General features: G+C 41.4%; 1 protein-coding gene across 3 annotated transcripts in view; it reads left to right on the forward strand.

Moving 5' to 3' along the window:
- The window catches only part of PLS3 (plastin 3), a 44,049-nt gene that overhangs the window by 5,795 nt on the left and 13,664 nt on the right, over positions 1–24,590 (forward strand). The window contains exons 2-9 of one of the 3 annotated variants that reach the window (XM_047082033.1): positions 6,955–7,118; positions 13,832–13,961; positions 14,201–14,333; positions 17,146–17,227; positions 18,598–18,763; positions 21,101–21,243; positions 23,580–23,606; positions 23,875–23,970. In XM_047082033.1, coding sequence (XP_046937989.1) covers positions 6,955–7,118; positions 13,832–13,961; positions 14,201–14,333; positions 17,146–17,227; positions 18,598–18,763; positions 21,101–21,243; positions 23,580–23,606; positions 23,875–23,970 — 941 coding nt within the window. The remainder of the gene's footprint in view (positions 1–6,954; positions 7,119–13,831; positions 13,962–14,200; positions 14,334–17,145; positions 17,228–18,597; positions 18,764–21,100; positions 21,244–23,579; positions 23,607–23,874; positions 23,971–24,590) is intronic. The other 2 variants (XM_047082032.1, XM_047082034.1) reach the window with 2 other exon arrangements.

The raw sequence follows: 24,590 nt of genomic DNA on the forward strand, positions 1-24,590 counted from the left end.
ATTTACTTTAAGGTTGCTTGGGGGAGGGCGTTGAGTTAACGGGCCTTTAAAATAATACATGGTACGAGAGCGTAAGGGGGTTTCTTTTAAAGCAGACTGCAGATGTGAACCTACATGTGTCTTCAGAGAGAGAGAGACAGAGAGAGCGACAGACAGAATCTGTTGTTACAAACAGTTGGTTCCTGTCTGATGAACTCAGCAGCATTGGGAACCTGTTAGTGATTTCCTTTAAGTATAGTGATTTTTCTTTAAAAATAGGAACACTTTGTCAATTTATTGAGATTTAGCTGCTCACTTTCTGCAAGAACTTTGTTCGGCGGGTAGATGCGTAGGTTTTTTTTCCCTGCCATTCATTAATGTCAACTCGCACCGATCATATTTTCTGAACCCAAAAGTTGAGACTTGCTTGCAGAAACATTAAGAATGTTCTGGATAGGGGCGCCTGGGTGGCTCAGTCGGTTAAGCGTCCAACTTCGGCTCAGGTCACGATCTCACGGTCCATGGGTTCAAGCCCCTTGTCTATGCTGACAAGCTCAGAGCCTGGAGCCTGCTTCAGATTCTGTGTCTCCTTTTCCCTCTGCCCCGCCCCAACTCCCTCTCTCTCTCTGGCTCTCTCTGTCTGTATCAAAAATAAATCAAAATAAATCTCTCTCAAAAATTAAATTTTAATTTAAAGAATTAAAAAAAAAAAAAAGAATGCTCCAGGGGCACCTGGGTGGCTCAGTCAGTTGAGCATCCAACTCTTGATTTTGTCTCAGGTCATGATTTCACAGTTCGTGAGTTTGAGCCCTGCATCAGGCTCTGCACTGACAGTGTGGAGCCTGCTTGGGATTCTCTTCTGTCCCTCTCTCTCTGTCTGCCCCTCTTTCCCTCTTTCTCTCTCTCAAAATAAATAAATAAACTTAAATTAAAAAAATAAAAAGAATGTTCTGGATAATATAGGCCATATGATAGTATCTAGCTTATCAGATGGTTGAAAATAGGGTGCTAGGGGCTCCTGGGTGGCTCAGTCGGTTAAGCATCCGACTTCGGCTCAGGTCACAATCTCACAGTCCGTGAGTTCGAGCCCCGTGTCAGGCTCTGTGCTGACAGCTCAGAGCCCGGAGCCTGTTTCAGATTCTGTGTCTCCCTCTCTCTCTGCCCCTCCCCTGCTCATGCTCTGTCTCTCTCTGTCTCAAAAACAAATAAAAACATTAACAAAAATTAAAAAAAAAAGAAAACAGGGTGCTAGAACAGAAGAGTCTTCTAAGTGCAGAACCTGGCCAACTCCATGCCAATGTGTAGGTAATGAGGAAGTGACAAATGAGCCAGAAAGGGGTTCCAGAATATCGGCAGCTTTAATGAGAAAATAAAGGGCCACCATTATGCCAGCAGGTTGTGATGTTAGTTTCCAGTTGTTAAAACTGTTTTTGATCTAGGTCTCTGTTTTTGGGGGTCAGTTTATTATTAAATTCTCATGTTTGTATCAAAATGCAGAATAGAAAAAGTTCGCTGTCAAACATAGTTTTGAGATCCTGATTAATAATGTCACTAATGAGATAGAAGCTTTCTAAAATGCTATTGTGTGATCTCATTTTGTGGCTTTCTAAAGCACAGCATATTAGATCTCTGATAATAGTTTAAGGGTGTGTGCGTGTGTGTGTGCATGCATGTGCGTGTGCATGTGTGTGTGTGTGTGTGTGTTGGCAAGGGATTGGAAATAAAATTAGCATAAAACTCTTTAAAAATAATTGCACCCTATTTTGTCTTTCAAGTACTTTTCCAGCTGGGAGATTTTGTAAAATTAATTGCAAGCTGCCTTTTTAGGCTCCCTCTGCCTTTTTATTGAAATTGAAATTGTTGTCTTCAAAAGATATGATTTAGGACTTCTAAGAAAGGCTTGCGATAATTTACTAGTACTAACACTAAAATGTCTTTGATTACGGGAGGTAGTAAAAGCTAGATCTGCTGATAAAATATGGAAAGATAGCAGAGTAGGTTAAACTTTTAAAATATGTCAAACCAGATGCATATGTTCAATGATTCTTTTCCCATCTCCGGAAAGATAAAGGATAGCTAGATATTCTAAGTACTTCGTATTTTCACAAGGATTTTATTTTTTTTTAACTTTTTAAATGTTTATTTATTTACTTAGAGAGAGAGAGAGAGAGAGAGAGAGAGAGAGAGAGAGAATCCCAAGCAGGCACCACACTGTCAGTGCAGAGCCCGATGGGGGGCTCAGACTCACGAACTGTGAGATCGTGACCTGAGCGGAAATCAAGAGTCGGAAGCTTAACCGACTGAGCCACCCAGGCGCCCCTTCACAAGGATTTTAAAGGCACAGTTTCAAGTAAGAGCCAAAGAGATTCTGTCGGATTAATTTCTGTATCTTTGGTATCTAGCTCAGTGCCTGCCACAGAGTAGGTACTCAGCTTTCTCTGGAGGTCGACTTCTGCCCAAACAAGTTCACATGGTATTTCTTAATACAGCCAAAGCAGGTTTCTACATTTAGAACAGGAGAAGTCCCAACCTGACAACCATCACTGGTTGTCTACTTGGGTACTCGTTGGTGGGTGTGTTCACTTAGAAAACCAAATTACAGATCTGAAGGCTGCCGGGTGGGGACAGGATTAGAACAAAGGGAATGAGATTGAATGTTATTTAAGAGATATTTCTGTCGTTATGGTTTCCTGGTGAATTGCCATTCAGTCTTCTAGTGCTATTTCTGTATTTTTTGTTATTGTTTAATTCTGTTGTTAAAATGCTCATTAGATTAGAACATTATTTTCCTAGTTAACACTTGAGAATCAGCAGTTCTACAAAAACTAGTTTTCACATTGCTTGTTATGTGCAAGGTACTGTGCTACATATTGGGGTGGAGATAAAAAGATTCAAAAGAATCTTTACCCAAGAGGTTTGCAACCTAATAAGGAAGATGGCTCTGGAATGACCAAGTCGTATTCCTCCAACCCCCTTTTCAAATGCTCCTGTCAGTTACTAACAGCATCTGTTATTACTACTGTTACTTCAAAATGGAGTTTCTGCATGTGGTTATTGTATGTTAGTTATATTTTAGGGTGAGTCCGCTTCCTCGCATCTTTTAATCACATCAGTGAGCTGTCTTCTAATTAATGCCCAACAGAGGTTATTTCACAGAGGGCTCTCGCGCAAATGCTCATTCTCCGCATTGCCTACACCTCTAGTCTACCTAAGGCCAATAAACCGCCAAGTAGATCAGACTCTCCGGGCTTTGGTCAGTTTCCTGTAGTTTTGCATTTACAGTTCTCTGATATTTATTTTAAAACCTCTCTACCTTCTGCTTCTATTGTACCACTGAGAACACAAAGGGAACAATGAAGCGCCTGTTGTATGCTAGGTCGGAACTGGAATCAATCACAGGTTAAATTATGCTCAGATATGTCCTTTCAGAAGTCAAGGTAAAGGAGAATACATTTAAAAATATTTCCCTCTCAGAAATTGCCAAGTGGACTTTTTGATAGTTGCAAGGAATAAGCTATCTCTTTCTAAAAGATCGAAAAACGAAGGAGTGTTGTATTTAGATAATGTGATATAGTAGTGATCAGAATGTTTATTACTGTAGGGGCACTTGGGTGGCTCAGTGGGTTAAGCGTCTGGCTCTGGATTTCTGCTCAAGTCATGATCTTGCAGTTGATGAGATAGAGCCCCATGTCAGGCACTGCGCTGACAGCCCAGAGCCTGCTTGGGATCCCCCCCCCGCCCCTCCCCTACCTCTCTCAAAATAATAAACATTTTAAGTAAGAATGTTATTACTGTATATTTGTTTTTAAGATGCATTATGATTTTACCTCCGATATCTTTTTAAAGTGTGTGTGCGTGTGTGTGTGTGTGTGTGTGTGTGTGTGTGGTTTGTGAAGTCTTAGCTACTCACATTTAGAATCAGAGTGTTAGTGGGGCGCCTGGGTGGCTCAGTCGGTTAAGCGTCCGACTTCAACTTCAGGTCACGATCTCGCGGTCCGTGAGTTCGAGCCCCGCGTCGGGCTCTGGGCTGACGGCTCAGAGCCTGGAGCCTGCTTCAGGTTCTGTGTCTCCCTCTCTGTCTGCCCCTCCCCCGTTCATGCTCTGTCTCTCTCTGTCTCAAAAATAAATAAACGTTAAAAAAAAATTTAGAATCAGAGTGTTAGAGTCAGCAAGGGACCTTGGAGGTCATTTGATCCAAAGGACTCCTTTACACATGGGTAAACAAAGACCTACAGAGGTGACTTATGCAAATCCTATGTCACAATACTCCCACTTGTCCTTCAACTATGCTGTATATCTTTCATTATGCCACACTTACACCCTAGAACTGAGCTCTATTTGTTTTTAATTTTTCTATTTTAACATTTTTTAAAGTTTATTTATTATGAGGGAGAGAGAGAGAGAGAGAGAGTAGGGGAGGGGCAGAGAAAGAGGGAGAAGGAGAGAGAATCCCAAGCAGGCTCTGCACTGTCAGCGCAGAGCCCAGTGCGGGGCTCAAACCCACGAACCATGAGATCATGACCTGAGCCAAAGCCAAGAGTCAGACATTTAACTGACTGAGCTACCCAGGTCTCCCTCTATTTTAACTTTTTAAAGAAAATGGGAGAAAGAGATTGATATATGCATGGGAGGAGGTCTATTTAAACTCAAGAATTTCATTCCTCAAAAATTGCTAAAACCCTGCCACAGTACCATGTGGATTACTTTGTTCTTTCTAGCAACTGCAGATGTTGCTGCTGGACTGACTTCTACATATAAACACTTTACTAATAAAGTGTTGGATGTATGGCCTTTCATTAATTCAAAGCAAAGAACGTAAAGATGTGCCCTAGGGACATTGAGTGCCCTTTGTGGAAGGAAATAATCATGATTTTCAGAAGTTTTGGGTAGTTTGAGGATGACGTTTCCGAAGTATACATACTCTCGGTGATGGATTTAAACGTACTAGTTATGTTTAAGAGTCATTCGCTTACTCTAGAAGTACACTTCATTAAAATGCTCAACTCACACTGGATCCTCACTGTTCTCTCAACATACGAGACATTCTTCCGCATCACCGATGTCGCATGTGCTCTTTCCTCTGCCTGAAATCTCTTCCCCCAGATACCCACGTGATGCGCTCCCTTACCTCACAGAGGTCTTCATCCAGATATAACCTCAGCAAAGTGGCTGTCCTTGACCACTGACCTTTTGGGCTGCATAATTCTGGATCGTGAGTGGGGGTCATGGGCCTTGTAGGATGTTTGGCGGCTGTATACACTGGATGCCAGGAGCACCCTCACACTACCCCTCCCCCTTCCCCCCCGTTGTAGCAACCAAAAACGTCTCCAGACATTTCTGAAGTTTCCCCGAGGGGCAAAATAGCCCCCAGTCTGCGACCCCTTACCCTGCTTTATTTACATTGCATGATTTTACAGTTCTACCTCACGATATATGTTAATTTGCTGTTTAGTTGCCATTAGAATGTGAGCCCTTGGACAGCAGGACTTTCTTTCGCTGGTGGTGATGGCCCCAATTCCCAGAACTGTACCTGGTACAGTTTTAAAGTGACGTGTCAGATAGAGGGGCGCCTGGGTGGCTCAGATGGTTAAGCGTCCGACTTTGGCTCAGGTCATGATCTCATGGTTTGAGAGTTCGAGCCCCGCTAACGGCACAGAGCCTGCTTCTGATCCTCTGTCTCCCTCTCTCTGCCCCTCCCCTGCTCTCCCTCTCTTGCTCTCTCAAACATCAATAAGCATTAACAAAATTTTTTAATAAAGTCACATATCAAGTAAATTAACTGCCCAGTATATTTTCTTGAACAGTGCTGTGGTCATCTTGAGTCATTTCTCTATTGAGATCGTATCCTTTTATTAGAATAATTAAATTTACATATGAAATCCAATGGGGACCTAAGGAATAAGAAGGATTGTTGAACAGGAGGTGTTTGAAATTGCTGGTGAAAGTCCAATTTTTTTTTAGTTAAAAAAAAATATGCCCGAGTGATTACAACACCCAGGACATTAGCCCTCTTTCCCAGCAAATTAACTTTTGGTCATTCATCAGTCCTCCCCCCAACTCCTTTTTTTTTTTTTTTTTTTTTGAGAGAGAGAACATGAGCTGGGGAGAGGGGGAGAGAGAGGGAGAGAGGGAGAATCTCAAGCAAGCTCCTTGCTCAGCACAGAGCCCCATGTGGGACTCAATCCCACAACCCTGGGATCATGATGCGAGCAGAAATCAAGTGTTGGACACTCAACTGACTGAGCCACCCAGGCACCTCAGGTTTTTTTTTTCACATTTTTAACAGTTTCAGACTAAAGATACGTATTTTCGGCACTTAAGATATATACTGTTAGAATTGTCCTAGCACAAAGATAAAAAGATTATTTCTAGAATCGTGGTAAATATTTGCATTACTTTAGGACTGCATTTATTTTTATGAACTCTATATTTGTCTTGGATTAATGTTTATTTACATTAACTCTTGAAAAAAATTGGCACTGGAGAGAGTGGCTGTATTTCAGGTGTGCTGTGTAAGTAATATTATAAAATATTCTATTGGACCGATGGAAGAATGAGGGGCATAAAAGTTTTAAGTAGGTACCGTAGAAATTGTTTTATGCCATGGCAGCGTTTTCTTGGTGTAGAGTCTATTCATTTTTTTTTAAAGTCCTGTCAGCTTCATGATTTAAAAATAAGTTTATGAGACAACTATGCTTTGTTAATATTAGGGCTACTATTTGTAAGTGAAGCTACTTATACACTGTTTAAAATACAGGAAACATGATGTAAACCCATGCCCTTTGAGTTAAAAGTTGCATTTCCCTTTTAAACAACCGTAGATAACAAACAGTAACAAGAACAAACACTATATTTAGGCAAGCTTATGAACCAAGTCTCAAATGAAGAAAAACACTCTGATGGTAAAAATACTCACAGATTAATTTATTTCTCCTAAATTTTCTCCTTCCTCGCCTGCCCTCCCTTCGTCCAAAGATCTCAACAGCAATGGATTCATCTGTGACTATGAACTTCATGAACTTTTCAAGGAAGCCAATATGCCATTACCGGGATACAAAGTGAGAGAAATAATTCAAAAACTCATGCTGGATGGTGACAGGAATAAAGATGGGAAGATAAGTTTCGATGAATTTGTTTATGTAAGTATGTGAAAATCCCCCATTATTCAGAGTAATGATTGTTCCTTTGTCTAGAGGGATTTTCTGGTAATAAGTCCTCCCAAGTCCCTAAATACACCGTATTCGTCTTGTTACAACTAATGCAATTTCTCTCACCCCACCAAATTGAGTTAGTTCTTTTAGCCGTCGGAGTATCTTAAACCGATCGAGAAGAAGAACACGGACAGAATCAAAGGCAGAACTCACGACTCGCTGTGAAATGCGAACCGTTTCCTTTGGGGGCATCATTAAAGGGCATTTTCCAAGGTGCTACGTGCCACCCTTGAGATGCTCCGTCTCCCGTGGGGAACGGTGTGCTCCCAAATCTTAACGCTACACCCTGACTCACAGTCTTGGAAGCTTCCTGAGTTGAACTTTCTGATTAAAAAGATGTTTCGTTCTCTTGCGGTGGTAGTATTTAAGTGTGCCATTTTCTCGAGGATGATAATTTGGCTAATTAAAAGTTAGAAGCGTATCTTTTGAGTCCCAAGCACGTAGTTTCTAGTTCTGTACTCAGTGCTTGGAGAGTGTATGCGTAGCTCTTCTGATTGAAGCTTGATGCTTTAGCTGCTAGTGGGCGAGGTTACCTAGGCCATTTTCCATCCATATTCATTGGCAGAGTATTTGAGATGTATATTAAAGAATAGCGGTTGCCTCTTCCCTCAGTTAAGAACGCCATTAAGATTTTATTGGTTTTAGGGGCGCCTGGGTGGCTCAGTCGGTTGAACGTCCGACTGGCTCAGGTCATGATCTCATGATTCATGGGTTCGAGCCCCGCATCGGGCTCTGTGCTGACAGCTCAGAGCCTGGAGTCTGCTTCAGACTCTCTCTCTTCGTCTCTCTCTCTGCTCCTCCCCCACTCACACTCTGTGTCTCTCTCTCAAAAATAAATAAGCATAAAAAAAATTTTTTTTAAGATTTTATTGGTTTTATTTATTATTACTTGAAGGCTGAGTTTGACTAGACCTAATTAGGCATTGTTTTCACTGTATCACAAACAGGGAATTCGTGCCTCCTGGTTATCACAAACTTCCTAGCACTCTTATCCTCCTAGCATGGTAACTGAGGCTCAGTGTAGCCAGTGAAATTCTGGTATGTTTTCTCCCATTAGAACTAACCCCTTTAGAACACTGTCAGTGTTCCAGAAGGAAATTGACTAAGTAATGATGTCTACTGAGCTGATAGCATTTTGTGGGGGTGCTACTGTTTTAAAAATGTAGACATGCGTCATAATTATAATGGTATCGTTCATGCCGACCTCTTTTGAAATGCTGATTTCCTCCCCACTGTTTTTGTCCTCAGTTATTGCCAAAGGCTTTTGTTTTGAATTCTGTGTTCAATAGTAAGTTGCATGTCCTCTGATGTGTAACGTGCTCCCCTTACAACTGCATGTTGAATTGTGAATTTAAAGCAGCATAGAGCAGTAGTAGTTAACTATGATCGGTTATTTTCTGATAGAATTTACTGCTTAGAATTTTGATCTACTAGAAAGAGCAGACCTAAATCATTAAGATTTGCAGCGTGCCGGTATTATTAAGGATAGAATTATGAAAGTGTCTTTGAGAAAAATGACCTCGGGGAAATATTTAATTTTGTATATTTTGAAATGTGGCAGATTCTACACAGCTGTTTGAGGCTTTTAAAGTGAGGAGGTTTGATTACCTTACTATATCCTTAAAAAGTAAATGATATGCATCATAATTCTGGCATCACTAGGAATTTTTTAAAAATATTAATGAGCGCATTTTATGTTCGTGTGTACATTTTAAAATTGGAAGGAATCAATATGCTTATACGCCTTCATTTTTCAAATTAAAAACAAAAGCCTGGATTCCTGAAAAAAGGAAGTAGCTTCCCGGACTTTACACAGGGGACCAATGCTTTTTCCAGTTAGCTCCCTTCTGTTGAAGAAATTTGAAATATGAAGGACAGTAAAATAACTTGCCCGAAGTTTCAGAATGATACCAGCATGACCGTACTGAAAGATCGATGTCCAATCCAATATCTATCCATTTCCATCTGCTTTGTCACCAGTGAGACATCTTAAAAATTGTCAAAATATGGGTAGATCTTAGTTATCCATGAAAAAGGAGGCGAGTTATTCCTGGCAGGTATTAACATAAAGCAGTAGAAATAAACATGTTCGTGCATCTTAGGGTGTTTTTAAATTACTGCATAAGAGGTATTAATTGCAAACCAGCCTACAGATAAAATCAGTTTATGTTAATTTCAGAGAAGAATATATATATATATATATATGTGTGTGTGTGTATATATATATATATATATATATATAGGCAGAAAAGAGTCCCTAGATTATATGTAAACTTCACACATTCAAGTTAAATTTAATACTCTGATTTTGTTTCTTCTAAGTATTTCAAAACTAAATTACTGGATTTTTATACCTACAAGGTTATAGTGGGGTTTTTCCCTGCATCTTTAAAAAGACTGGCATGGCAGTTTCTTTCAGCAGAGATGTCTGCATTAGACTCTTATTTTCACAGTGAGAAACTTGGTCTTGCATAATGGTAATAAGTTGTTGACCTGTTTTAGGACTTTTGCTAATAGCGCTGACCTCGCCAGATTAAATAACTTTACCTAAGTGCTTAGAACAGTGGCAGGCATATAGCAAATGTTAGGTAGGTATTACTTGTTGGGGGTTGCTATTTCTATTTAAAAAAAAAACAAAAAACAACCAGTGTTCTTTTCCTATTATTACTAAGTTTAGGCTTACAACAGATCCCCCCCCCCACACACACACACACACAAAGGGAAAAATTCAAACGTATTACTTTGGAAACACTTTGGAAGCAAGCCTCAAACCCTGGAAGCCAGTCAATATTTTGCAATTCTTTCTGAAATCTTTCCTTCCGCTTCAGTCATTATGCCTCTGGATTGCTTTCGTCTGGCCACTCACTAGTCCCGCACTGAGCTAGAAAGGTGACGAAACTTTAAAAAGGAATCAGACACAGTTATACAGTCCATAAGAGACCCGCAAAGATGGATAGGAGCAGAGCCAGCAGCTTATACCCAGAGCTTCTGCGCGCATGACAAAGCCCATCCCTCCTCAGCAAGGGAAAACAGCTCAAAACAGTGAGCTCATTAGTATCACAACAGGCAGCTTTGAAAAGATTCATTGAGAAGACAGTAGCTGGCCTCGTGTTATCTCTGATTTCTGAGATTCTTGTTAAGCCGGGGCTCCTACTCAAATGGCGTTACCACCTCCTGCAGTGAAGCAGTGTAAGATACGTAAATCTTCAATTATCCCTTTAAAGTTTTTTTTTTTTTTTTTCTCGAAGGCACAGAAGAAAATACTGTGAACCTGAAAATTTGAGCTTGGCTAGGATAATTTATTTAAAAATATTTAGAAGATGAAGGTCATATAACCTTTGTAAGGCAATTAGAAAGTTTAATTTTTAATCGCAACTTTGCTTTCATTCCCAAGCGTGAGCTTAACTAGAGCTACGTAAGTAATTGCATGAGGATATGATAAAGCAGGCATTCTTTTTGTTAACTCATTATTTATATTATTCCTCTTTTCCACGATGTATATAAATTCGGATTTATTTATTTTTCAGCTGCAAGTGTGATCATGGAAATCAGCCTAATTTTTATTTTTATTTTTTATTGTTTTATTTTAGAGAGAGTGCGAGTGGGAAAGTGGGGCAGAGAGAGAATCTTAAGCAGGCTCCGTGCACGGGGCTCGATCCCACAACCCTGAGATCCCACAACCTGAGCTGAAATCAAGAGTCAGACACTCAAACGACTGAGCCACCCAGGCGCCCCTCAACCGAATTTTTAGAAGAAGATGATCCTTGAGGCAAAAATAGTTACAATAAAAAAAAAATAAATAACTCTTCGAAGGTCATTTCTGAGGCAGTAACATTTTGGACTTGGATGTTTTCTTGTCATGCCAGTGATTTATGTCATGAGGAAAAGCACACATTTCAGATTTTAATTTACTAGATAGTGTTTTACTAAATGAAGTAGAGTTCAGAATGAGGTAGAATAGTGAACATTGGGTTTTTTTTATTTTCTTAATATTTGTTTATTTTTGAGAGAGAGAGAAAGAGAGTGAGTAGGGGAGGGAAAGAGGGAGAGGAAGACACAGAATCTGAAACAGGCTCCAGGCTCTGAGCTCTCAGCACAGAGTTCGATGCGGGGCTCAAACTCACCAACGGTGAGATCATGACCGGAGCCGAAGTCAGATGTTTAAGCGACTGAGCCACTCAGGTGCCCCAAATATTATGTTTTTGCTGAGTAGATACATTGTTATCAAAGGGGGTCGGTCGCCCTTTGATAATGGCTGGTCGCCATTTTGTTGTATGATCTTGGCTGTGAAATTGAGGTAAATGAAATTAAAGTTGGACTTAAAAAATTAGATTGTACATAAAAATAACTTCAATAATTCAGAAATTATCCAGAGTGCATGAGTAATGAGCTCTATGCTACTGGTACTTAATAGGAGTCAGTATAATGGCCAGAAAGGAGGAAAAGTCATTTTGTTGGTTGTGTGCATACTCGTTCTAAAATTCTATGTCGAGAGGGGTGCCTGTTTGGCTCATTCGGCAGAACCTGCGACTCTTGATCTTAGGATTGTGAGTTGGAGCCCCATGTTGGGTGTAGAGATTTCTTAAAAAATAAAATCTTTAAAAATGTAAAAATAGGGGCGTCTGGGTGGGTCAGTCGGTTAAGCATCCGACTCTTGATTTCGGCTCAGGTCGTGATCTCAGGGTTCACAAGATTGAGCCCCTTGTGGGACTCCAGGCATGGAGCCTGCTAAAATTCTCTTCCCCCTCTCCCTCCCTCTCTGTCCCTCCCCTGCTCACATGTGCGCTCTCTGTCTCTCAAAAAAAAAAATTAATTGATTACAAATTTTTAAATTAAAGAAATAACAAAACTCTACCTCAAGAAATTACAGTTATAGCAAAAAAAAAAAAAACCTCACAGCTGTGGAAACTGAGTAAGCTCGATTTTGTGGAACTTAACTGCTTCCTAACTATTTTCCTAAATAAAATTGGGTTTGTAAGTCCAAGGAGAGTCAGGATCTTAGAAAGGTTAAGAGGAAAGCATGACGTTGTGACAGGGCCACCAACAATACCTACAACTTTTACACCAGTTACAAAAAAGTCACTCTCTCCGATTTGGATTAATAGATTAGTGAATTAATGACAAAAAGGTGCCCTTCTGGAAAAATCTAAATATCAAAAGGCCCTCCCTGCTTTTGGCCTGACACTGTCTTGTGCAAAACCAGGACTTGGTTAATGGCACAGGGAGCTGGATTTAAAGCTTCTCCTCTTGCCTGCTTTCACAGATACAACCTGAACTGCTAGATATCGTGATCCTGGTCTATGAACTTCAAACACAGGCTGTACCTCCTGAGATGTGCTCTGTGTGTGTGTGTGTGTGTGTGTGTGTGTGTGTGTGTACTTGTCAATAATGCCAAAGGCCTTTGACTTCTTTTCTGTTTGTTGAGCAACTTTTCCATTAGGGTCATACGTTTCTTTCTTTCTGTACGTCCACTTAACGTGTTGTAAACACCTTTTAAAGAAATTTTTATGAAGATACTACGTCGTGCTCTCATTTTACTGGAGGTGGCTACTTGAGCCATGTGCATTGGTAGATCAGGAACAAATTTGGGCCTAGGGGAGTTCCAGTCTTTAAAAATATACAGATAGTCCTGGGCACCTGGATGGCTCAAGCCGTTGAGTGTCTGACTCTTGATTTCTGCTCAGGTCCTGATCTCACGGTTCGTGGGATCGCGCCCCATGTCGGGCTCTGTGCTGGCAGCGTGGAGCCTGCTTGGGATTCTCTCTCTCCCTCTTCGCCTCTCCCCCACTAGTTCACTATCTCTTTCTCAAAATAAATAAACACTTAAATAAATAGACAGACATATACAGGTAGTCCTTTAGAATGTCCATTCATTCAATCAGGCGATTAGGGTAGGGTGTGAAATTAAGCTCTGTTACTACCTGCTCTTGTATAAGTAGAATGTACACGTTAATTTTGTTAGCCATGCTCCTTATTTTGAAGAGAAGCTGGATTTTATAAATGCTCAAACAAGACAATCACTGAAAAGCTCCTTTTTTGTGTTCCTTCTCCATAGTCGTCTCTTTGCTGCCAACTGAATGCATTCTTTCACCTTATTACTCTGTAAACTTTGATTGAACAAGCCCTTACCATTGTATCCAAAAAGGTGTGTGTGTGTGTGTATGTGTGTGTGTGTGTGTGTGTGTGTGTGTGTGTGTGTGTGTGTGTGTGTGTGTGTTTGGGGGGGGGGGTTGAGTCCTAAAAACTTCACCTTTCTTTGCACTAAGAATTGTGGTTAAAGAAGGGAGATAGATCCCTCAGCCTTTTCTCTCCAGGGAACGAACAAAGGCTCACTTGTTGGTAGAAAATTAACAGATTTATGTATGCTTTTGAACCACGCCAGTTTTCGGCTTAAAGCAGATTCAATGCATGTGGCACTTAACGTTTTCCACAAGTGTGTGCAATTGCCTCTGGCTTCATTTTCAGTATCGTAGTACTCATTTACCAGCTTCAAAACTCGAGCGCAGTGTTCCGTGGCCTTTAACACTCGGCACCTGTGTGGGACCATGCAGCTGATCGCAGTGTGAAAGAAGAGGGATGGGCTTCTCCTCGTGCCTAATTTAAAATGAATCGCGAATTAACGATGTTATTTTCATTAATAGATTTTCCAAGAGGTAAAAAGCAGTGATATTGCCAAAACCTTCCGCAAAGCGATCAACAGGAAAGAAGGGATTTGTGCTCTGGGAGGCACTTCGGAGCTTTCCAGTGAAGGAACACAGCATTCTTACTCAGGTAATAGTAATAGTTTCGCCCGTGTTAGGCTAACACAATGAACTAAGTAGAACGCATGCTATAATGTCAAGGAGGGGACCGAGAAAAACATTGCCTCCTAATTAAGAATACAGTAGAAGCACTTTGTGGCCTGTATTCAACTTGGGATCAATTCTTGCCATAAAGGCATTATGACTATTTACTGTAGCTTGCGAGAGATGCTATAGGTAATGATTTCTTGTTATTCAACATAATTCTAGAGGAAGAAAAATACGCTTTTGTTAACTGGATAAACAAAGCTTTGGAAAATGATCCCGATTGCAGACACGTTATACCAATGAACCCAAACACCGACGACCTGTTCAAAGCTGTTGGTGACGGAATTGTGCTTTGGTAAGATGTTGGTTGATTTGATATCCAGGTTTCCCAAACAGTCTTCCACATGATTGATATATCTGTTTCTGGATGCTTGACATTGGGGAATAACTAGAATTGACAGTTGTCTCGGCTCAGGGGCGCCTGGGTGGCTCAGTCGGTTAAGGGTCCGACTCTTGATTTCGACTCAGGTCACAGTCTCCTGGTTTTTGGGTTCGAGCCTCATTTCGGGCTCTGGCCATTAGTGCAGAGCCTGCTTGGGATTCTCTCTCTCTCCCTGTCTTTCTGCCTCTTCCCCACGCGTGCTCTCTCTCTCTTTCTCTCTCTCTCTCTAAAGAAAGAAAGAAAGAAACTTAAAAAAGTTATTAAAAACATTGTCAGGGCTCTCCCCACTTCATCTCTGAGCGTGTCTGAGAAAGGAACACCAAAATATGAATCTAAAACTCAGTCATTGAGAGTGGGGACCACTTTATAAAGAAGCCATCAGCTTCCAGCTTCTTCTCATCACTTGAGCAAGCAGACCGTGACCAGCTTTGCTGGACTTCAGTATGTCGGTGTCCACTTATTTCTAAAGTACCGTGGCTTCGAAAAAAAGAAGCGACACTCCTCTTCAGTTCTCACTCTCCAATTACTTACTTCCGAAAAATGTGGGTGTTCTTCCTGCTGCCCCAGAGGCAGCAGTATCTTGGCAGAAAGGATGTAAGATTACCAACACTTTGTCGGTTGATGGACTCTGTTGAAGCAGGGCGGCACGATGGCTAAGAGCGTGCTCCAGAGGGCGCCCGGGTGGCTCAGTCAGTTAACCCTCTGACTTCGGCTCAGGTCATGATCTCACGGTCCGTGAGTTCGAGCCCCGCGTCGGGCTCTGTGCTGACAGCTCGGAGCCTGGAGCCCGTTTCAGATTCTGTGTCTCCCTCTCTCTCTCTGCCCCTCCCCTGTTCATGCTCTGTCTCTGTCTCAAAAATAAATAAACGTTAAAAAATAAATAAATAAATAAATAAATAAATAATAAAAAATAAAAAAGTAAGAAGGGGCGCCTGGGTGGCTCAGTCGGTGGAGCATGGGACTCTTGCTTTCGGCTCAGGTCATGATCTCAGGGTTGGGAGATCAAGCCCCACCTCGGGCTCTGTGCTGGGCATGGAACCTGCTTAAGATTCTCTCTCTCTCGGCCCCTTCCCCGCTCGCACTCTCTCTCTCTCAAATATAAATAAGTAAATAAAGAAATGTTTTTAAAAACCGTAAGAGAGCCCCTCTTCTGTCTATATATAGGCACTAAAGAAATAATGCCCCCTGTGTTTTAATACAGAGAAATAATCACATGATGCTATTTATTTCATATTGAAATTTTACACGGAAAGAAGCATGGTTTTCCCTGTGCAGAATAACATGTTTTAAGGCAGTGTTTATAAACATCTAAAATGTTAGCATCTCAGTCCAAATTTTACCAGATGAGATTCTTCCAAAGAAGTCCTAGATTCTTGTCTAATTAGCAGAACCTTCCTTTCTCTCACCACTGAATTAGCACCAAATGTAGTGCCTAACTCATCAATTAGGCGCTCAGTAAATATGGTGAATGAAAGAATCTCATGCTCAACGAATTTTCCTCCTTGTGAATAAATGGTCATTTTTTTAAATTATTTTTTTTTTAATTTTTTTAAATGTTTATTTATCATTGAGAGACAGAGAGACACAGAGCCTGAACAGGGAAGGGGTAGAGAGAGGGGGAGACACAGAATCTGAAGCAGGCTCCAGGCTCTGAGCCGTCAGCACAGAGCCGGACGCGGGGCTCGAACTCACAAACTGTGAGATCATGACCTGAGCCGAAGTCAGTCACTTAACTGACTGAGCCACCCAGGTGCCCCAATAAATGGTCATTTTTAATTGTGAATTACACAATCTAGAAGAGACAGAATTTCAGTGTGGGGTTTTATCTGCTTTTAAAATTTATTCAGGGGGTGCCTGGGTGGCTCAGTCCATTAAGAGTACGACTTCGGCTCAGGTCATGATGTCACAGCTCGTGGGTTCAAGCCCCGCATCGGGCTCTGTGCTGACAGCTCAGAGCCTGGAGCCTGCTTCGGATCCTGTGTCTCCCTCTCTCTCTGCCTCTCCGCCCCCCCTCAAAAACAACAGATAAATTCTAATACATAGTCAAGAGTTGAGAAACGCTAGTGTAGATGATCCAAGAGTTCTTCTATTTTAAATGATCTAGTATTCTGTGCTATGTCTAATTAATTTTTCAAATATTAGTAAAAGCTACTTGTATGTAAAATGCAATTAAAATGCTTATGGGGGTGCCTGGGTGGCTCAGCCGGTGGGGCATCCAACTTTGGCTCAGGTCATGAGCTCGTGGTGCATGGGTTCGAGCCTTGCATCGGGCTCTGTGCTGACCGCTCAGAGCCTCGAGCCTGTTTCAGATTCTGTGTCTCCTTCTCTCTCTCACCCCCTCCCACTTGTGCTCTGTCTCTTTTTCTCTCAAAAATAAATGAACATTAAAAATTTTTTTTAAGTTATTTATTTAGGTTTTTTTCACTATCCAAATTATTTATTCTTATAAAATAATGTGTAAAATACAAAAAATTTAAATGAGAGAGTATGCCCCCATGCCCAGCTCAGAAATACCCAGCTACTGGACCGAACACGTTGGTCTTTTGTTTCAACTTGAGTGTTTCACATGTATAGTTTTTCTTGTGTGATCAACATGGTGAAAGTCACATATTGCATGTATCGTTTTCAGATTACATGAGTGGCGTGTTGGGATAAGCCTTAAAATATTGTGATGTTTACAGGCTCTTTAGAAGTAAACCAACTCCTTGTTTAATTTTTGTTTCAGTAAAATGATCAACCTTTCAGTTCCTGATACAATTGATGAAAGGGCCATCAACAAGAAGAAACTTACGCCCTTCATCATTCAGGTGCGCATTGGTCTTCCTGTCCTCTTCAGGGAAACTGCCATGTGAGGACCTATTCTGTAGACCATAGGTTCTGCCCTGTGTATCTTCCCATGTAATTCTTATAACAACTCTTGAGTTGAGGACCATTATCGAGATTTGACAGAGGAGAGCTGGGACTCTGGAAGGCTTCTGAGCTTGTCCAAGCTTAATGTTGGAACTGAAGTTCAAATCCAGGTCCAACTCCAAAGCCCTATGTTCTTTTCGTTACATACTGTGTGCAAGCATGCAGAAATAAAGAAAAAATATGTAAGCTCTTAGTCAATTAGCATGCTTAAGGAATGGAGCATTTTCCCTTTCCATCAAGTGAGTATTACCCTGTTAGATAACAAAATTCCCTCAGGCAAGAGCACCTCTTGGGATGTGGAGCTTGACACCTCTAGAACTTTTTCAGGTGCGTGGAATAGACCTCGTTTAGGTAAGTTGAGAAACCCAACAGTTGGGACACCTGGCTGGCTCAGTCAGTAGAGCATGCGACTATTGATCTCGGGGTTGTAAGTTTCAGCCCCGTGTTGAGGGTTGAGATTCCTTAAAAATACAATCTTAAAAGCCCAAATGTCCATCGGTGCATGAATGGATCAAGAAGATGTGGTATATATACACAGTGGAGTATTACTCAGCAATCAAAAAGAATGAAATCTTGCCATTTGCAACTACGTGGATGGATCTAGAGGGGATTATGCTAAGCGGAATTAGTCAGAGAAAGACAAATATCATATGACTCCACTCATATGAGGACTTTAAGATACAAAACAGACGAACATAAGGGAAGGGAAGCAAAACATATAAAAACGGTGGGGGGGGGGGACAAAACAGAAGAGACTCTTAAATATGGAGAACAAACAGAGGGTTACTGGAAGGGTGATGGGAGGGGGGATGGGCTAAATGGGTAAGGGGCATTAAGGAGTCTACCCCTCAAATCATTGTTGCACTATATGCTAACTAACTTGGATGTAAATTTAAAAAATAAATTAAGTAAAAAATTTAAAAAATACAGTCTTAAAAAAAAGGCAGCACTGAACCCACATGGATATACTGACTCTACGTCTCTCGTCCATTTCCTTTTGTGAGGAAAGGACCAAATAAGAGACCAAATTAAAATACCACGTTAACTTCCCACAGAATTCTGGAAAGGACAATAACTACAAGGATGAGATTTGTTGTAGCTAGGCTTTTAACGCCAAAGTCTGGAATTTGTTGTCTGGAGTTTGTTTTCTATGGATCCTGTATGGCTGAAACTCATTTCCTCGTTGAGCATTATTTTCAGTGAAGGGTGTAGACTCCTACAAAACGGAAAGGTCAAGGAGCAAATGTGTAAACTGGCTGTCTTGCAGGAAAACTTGAACTTGGCACTGAACTCTGCTTCTGCCATTGGGTGTCACGTTGTGAACATCGGTGCAGAGGATTTGCGGGCTGGGAAACCCCATCTGGTTTTGGGACTGCTGTGGCAGATCATTAAGATCGGTTTGTTCGCCGACATTGAATTAAGCAGGAATGAAGGTAATGAAAGCACTTAATTGAGGTGATTAGACGATAACTGGAATTAACGGAACGTAATGCTATAGGGTTATTCAGGAAAACAGCCTGATTACAACTTTTCTTCTTTAGTATTATTTTTAGTGCTTTTTCTATTCTCTCGCTGATTTAGATCTCTTCAGAGCTATGCCAACCTGCCCTTGATGGTCGCACATGTCCTGAACCAGCAGAAGCATCATCCTTCTTACCCATTACCCTCTTCCTGTAAGGCTAAATTAAAATATGAAGCACCACTCCAAATATTCCTATTTTATTCCAGAAATCAGTCTCTCAATCCTAGTGACTTCTGGGGAATATATATTTGGGGTTCTCAGCAGTTTCAAAGTCCCAGACTGTCTGTCGACCGTCTCATTTTGCACATTCATCCATCGTAAGACTTTTTGGCCACTTTGGACACCATTACACTTTCTCTTTTGGTCCACTCCAAGGTACCTATATTTGAACAAATATAATTCCTCTCGTTGCTAGCCACCTTCACGGTGGTGTTTGTCTTATTAAAGGAGTTGAAGTCTGTTCAAAAAGGAAAAGAGGACAACAAAATAAAATTACATTGGCTTGTGTAATAGATCAAATGACTCTTCTTTGCCAAGGTCTCAGGTGCATAGATGTCATGGTGTTTAATCCTTTCTAGCCTTTGACTTGGTGGAGATGGGGAGCCAACGGAGGGTCCTGGACAAGTGACCATGCTGCCTCTGCCCTTGCTTCAATCCCTCAGGGTCAAAGTGACATGGCATGAAGCAGAGTCCGTGAAAGATGAAACTGGCCTGATACAAGCATTACTTAGACCTCTTCAGAAATCAGGCAATTTCAGTCTTCTTGTTCAATATAAACCTCCTTTTATCTTATGGGAGGTAATAATTGCATTAGGACTGCATGACTTACTCCTAAAACAGTGCTAAAATTTAGATGGTTCTCTATGCAGACACCCCTGCTTCTATTACCTGAGGGAATATTTACCAAAAACCTTTGGCTTCTTCTACACATTCCATTCAACAACAAAAAATAATTGAGCGGTGGGGTGCCTGGGTGGCTCAGTCGGTTGGGCATCCGACTTTGGCTCAGGTCATGATCTCGCAGTTCGTGGGTTCAAGCCCCACATCGGGCTCTGTGCTGACAGCTCAGGGCCTGGAGCCTGCTTTGGATTCTGTGTCTCCCTCTCTCTGCCCCTCCGTTCTCTCTCTCTCTCTCTCTCTCTCTCTCAAAAATAAATAAACATAAAAAAACACCCATTCATCTCTAAAAAAATAATAATTGAGGGGCTTTTACATGTTAGGTGCTATAGAAAATGTAAAGTTGAATTATATCCCATTAAAAATAGATTTAACCCAGGCACCTGGCTGGCTCAGTCTGTAGAGCATACAAGTCTTGATTTGGGGGTTGTGAGTTTGAGCCCCATGTTGGGTGTAGAGATTACTTTTTTTAAAAAGTAAAAATATTTTTTAAAAACCATATTTAACCCTTCAGGAGTAAGTTAACTATACTTAAATATGAATACCAGGACGCCTGGGTGGCTCAAATCAGTTAAGTGTCCGACTTCAGCTCAGGTCATGATCTCACAGTTCATGAGTTCGAGCCCCACGTCGGGCTCTGTGCTGACAGCTCAGAGCCTGGAGCCTGCTTTGGGTTCTGTGTCTCCCCCTCTCTCCACCCCTCCCCCACTCGCACTCTATCTCTCTCTCTCAAAAATAAACACTAAAAAAATAAAAAATATGAATACTGTAGTGTTCCTGTACTCCTGTAGTCAAAAGGTTAAGTATAAAGGCTCCAATATTTTTAACATCCTTCCCCCAATCTCTGATTTTAATATTATTAAACAAGGACAATTTAGGTAAGTATATGACATAATGTAAAAATGTTTCAAAAACTGTAACTTGGGGTGCCTGGGTGGCTGAGTGCACAGCCTGCTTGGGATTCTCTCTCTCCCTCTCTCTCTCTGCTCTTTGCCTGCTTGCACACACATTCTCTCTCTCTCTCTCTCTCTCTCTCTCTCTAAATTAAATAAAGAAGCATTTACAAAAACCTGTAACTTATTTGCCATTTGGAATGTGAAGAATAATAAAGATAATACATTATAGTATTGTGTATTTGCTGTGTATCTTCATAACACAGTATCTTTATATCATTGCATAATTATCTACTTCTGTATTTATCTTTTATTAGACTCTCCGTACCTAAAACTGAGGACCTAGGTCATGCTAGTTTTTGCACGTCCATTACTTCACAGAGCGTCAGAAGACCAAATGAACTTACAATGACCATTGTCAGATAACATATTGGTTGTGGGGGTTTTTTTCCTTATAGCCTTGGCCGCCTTACTTCGAGACGGGGAGACTTTGGAGGAGCTCATGAAACTGTCTCCAGAAGAGCTTCTGCTTAGATGGGCCAACTTTCATTTGGAAAACTCGGGCTGGCAAAAAATCAACAACTTTAGTGCTGACATCAAGGTAACGGTGCAGAGAACGATCACACTCTTGGGCGACGTGATGAGCAGCGAGGGAATTCTGCCAGTATATCACCAGGCCTTGTTGGCCCTTGGCCCCGATGGTAGTTTTCAGTAAGAGACAAAACCTAGGAACGAGCACTAGCCCCAAGTCTAGCTCTGCTTCTGTGAAAAAGGGTACAAGTATTCTAGTCCTAACTTCTACGTTCTTCCTGCTGTTAAACATGGAGTATAGAAGGGGGGGCCATGACTAGCCTCTTCCTAACTGCCTTTCCCAGACCTCAGTGTATCCGTTAGTATAGCTCTAGAAGAGAGAGAAAGGGCCCCGAGATTCCCCTTCGTCTTTCATGTTTGGCTTCTCTTCTGTCACGTGCTCCCACCATTAGACACTGAGTTCCGGAGGGTAGTGATGAGCTCTTAACATATGTCTGTGTCTCCTACCTCAGCCCCTGCTCTAGGGCCTTCCTGCTAAATCCCACCTCTGACACGATACCTGGCACATAACAGACCTGCAAAGTGGCGCCTGGGTGGCTCAGTCGGTTAAGGGTCCGACTGCGGCTCAGGTCGTGATCTCGCGGTTTGTGAGATCGAGCCCCGCGTCGGGCTCTGTGCTGACAGGACGGAGCCTCCTTCTGGTCCTCTGTCCCCCTCTCTTTCTGTCCCTCCCCGGCTTGTGTGCTCTCTGCCTCTCTCTCTCTCTCTCTCTGTCTCTCTCTCCCAAAAATAAATAAATAAACTTAAAAAAAAAAGAAAAAGAAAAAGAAAATCAAGTCCTTGACCACATGTTGCTTTGGCTTCCCAGAGAGAGGGGGCCACGATTACCATAGCGAATATCACAGAGTCCTCATTAATTGCCTCGACTCTCTGCAAAATCCGGACGTTGGGACACAGGGAGCTTCACCAGATGTCACTGACCCACAGGGCTATGAAAACAATAGTCTGTGGTCACATCAGTGCGTTCAGCGGTGAGAGGAAGTGATGGGATATTGGCAATACTGATTTCATCAGTGAAACTTCAGGATAGCTCCAAAATTGTAAGACCAGCTGGTTCCCCATCCCTTCTTTTAACTTACACAACATGTTTGGCCAGGTGTATTTTTGCCGTATGCATTAGATGTGTTCTCAAAAACCACCGGGAAATGGGTTTTCTGTTCTGGGATGTATTTTAAATGTACAAAAGGAAATCCTGTTTAAAAATAAATAAATAAAGCCTGCCTTGAATCTTTTTAAAAAGCAAAGCGTTGTTCGGTAATGTGAAAAAGGGCTTCCAACTTACCTGTATTCAAGTTCAATTTTCACGTGCAAAAAGCCCTTTTCAGGATAGTACATACAATGCTGGGTCTGCTCTTTACCTGTTCTCAAGTGCATAGGATTTGATCATGAATTGTTTATGCACCTTTAGAAAGAAATTGTGAGCAAACACATTTTTGCAACAGTAAATATCCTATTACAGGGAGGCAAATCCTATGCCCACTAATGGTAGCATCTGGGTTTGCATCTCATGAATTGGTCTGAAACGGATTTCACTCACCTGATTCTCCCCGTTCTTGGCATCATTTATGGCATTATGCGTCAAACTCACTTGCCTTAGCTCATCTAAGACGCAGCTCTGGGTAACTCCCAGGGGTTCATGTTTGGTAGGTCTGGGTTTTGATCCAGTAATCTGCATATTGGACAGCTTCCCCCAGGGGATTAAGGTGCACACAATCTACAGAACTTACTAGGAGGAACATTCCTTTAGAGCCTGTCTGGACGTCAAGGGTCAGTAATCCTCTAGTTTACTATCATGATGTTTAACACTTCTGATTACAAAAATATTATATAGGAATTCCAAGTCCTGCTATATTGGAGGATCACCTTCCCAGCGGTGAGCAGTTTCTGTCCCCTGAAGGCAGTTTACCTGACAGGTGTGTTGGGGACCCTTATTGATTGTTTGCGGCGGTACTGTGGTTTTCAAGTTGTATTCTGTGGCGTGTCCACACAGCCCGAAGTCACGCAGCCCACCCCCATATGAGCAACACCGCTTTAATTATTGGAATTCCAAGCAAAAACATTCAAACAATAAATGAGTTCAGGAGCTTAAAAAGAAAAATCTTGTTTGGCTAAGTCTATTCAGGTCACAAAGTGTTAAATGTGTTATTTCACCCACTCAAGTGTTACTCATTTAAGAATGGTCATTTAAGTCTACAACTAAATACATCTTTAACACAGCTAATCTCTTCTCCGTAGGTTATGGTATATATCGTGTTTTGTAATGATGTAACCTGTTTATTTTCTCTTTCCCTATGCTTCCTGGATTTCTGCTCCTACTTTCTTTTCTTGCTTGTTTTGTCTACCAAGCTTATTGACTTCAGTAATTCAGTGAAGGTACAGAACTAGTTATGTGTTTACTAGTATTATGGGTAATGTTAATCAGTTGTGAAGTCATGATAAAATCTAGTTATCCATATTCAAGGCAGACGTTAGGCCAGATAGATGGACTTTTCTGGGGGAAAGATCCGTTAGCTTTGAAGGCAGAGATTTCTGCCATCCGTTCTCCCAAAATCCAATGCAAATATCCTTACAAACATGGGCCAAGAGGATACATTCATTCTTTGTAAATGTGATCTCACTGAAACTTTCAATTCACTTGTAGGATTCCAAAGCCTATTTCCATCTTCTCAATCAAATTGCACCAAAAGGACAAAAAGAAGGGGAACCACGGATAGATATTAACATGTCGGGTTTCAATGTAAGTATTCAGATTCTACAGTCTTACAAAATCATTGTCCATTTCTTCTAAATAGCAAGAATTGTTATAATTGCACGTGGTGGTGTTGACAGTTTCAAGCGTTACTTTAAAATGTATTGCTGTGGGTGTAATTCAAAGGCAGAAAGATTAGCTTTGGTTTATTTTGACAGTTTATTAGTGAGCTCCACAGTGATGGCGCTGTTGGTTTATATGGATTGCATAAAATATTCAAAGCGAGGGTGAGGAAATAAGTGCTAGAAACGAACCTTTTCCAGGTGTTTGGATTGTAATCACAGTAAGACATTTAGTGACTATGTTCATATACGCATCTGTAATATTCCTGTGTTGAGGGTAATGTGACTATGTTTGCAAACTGCTGATCCCTGAAATCCAATATGGGGAATCATTCACGGAACGTGTTCCCTGCTTACGTCATTGATTTGTCCAGTGACCTTGGACACGTTTCTTCCCCATACTGGATCTCACTTAGCTCATCCATAAAGTAAGGAGTTGGACTAGACTAGTCTCAAGTTTCTACGTTCGCCTAGTTTATTCTTTGTACCTATTAGATATAGGATGCACTGTACTAATTTGGGGGCACCTGGGTGGCTCGGTCAGTT

The sequence above is a fragment of the Lynx rufus genome, unplaced genomic scaffold, assembly GCF_022079265.1.
Source record: "Lynx rufus isolate CCGP_SWC_20201006 ecotype Redwood Valley unplaced genomic scaffold, mLynRuf1.p SCAF_19, whole genome shotgun sequence".
Taxonomy (NCBI): domain Eukaryota; kingdom Metazoa; phylum Chordata; class Mammalia; order Carnivora; family Felidae; genus Lynx; species Lynx rufus.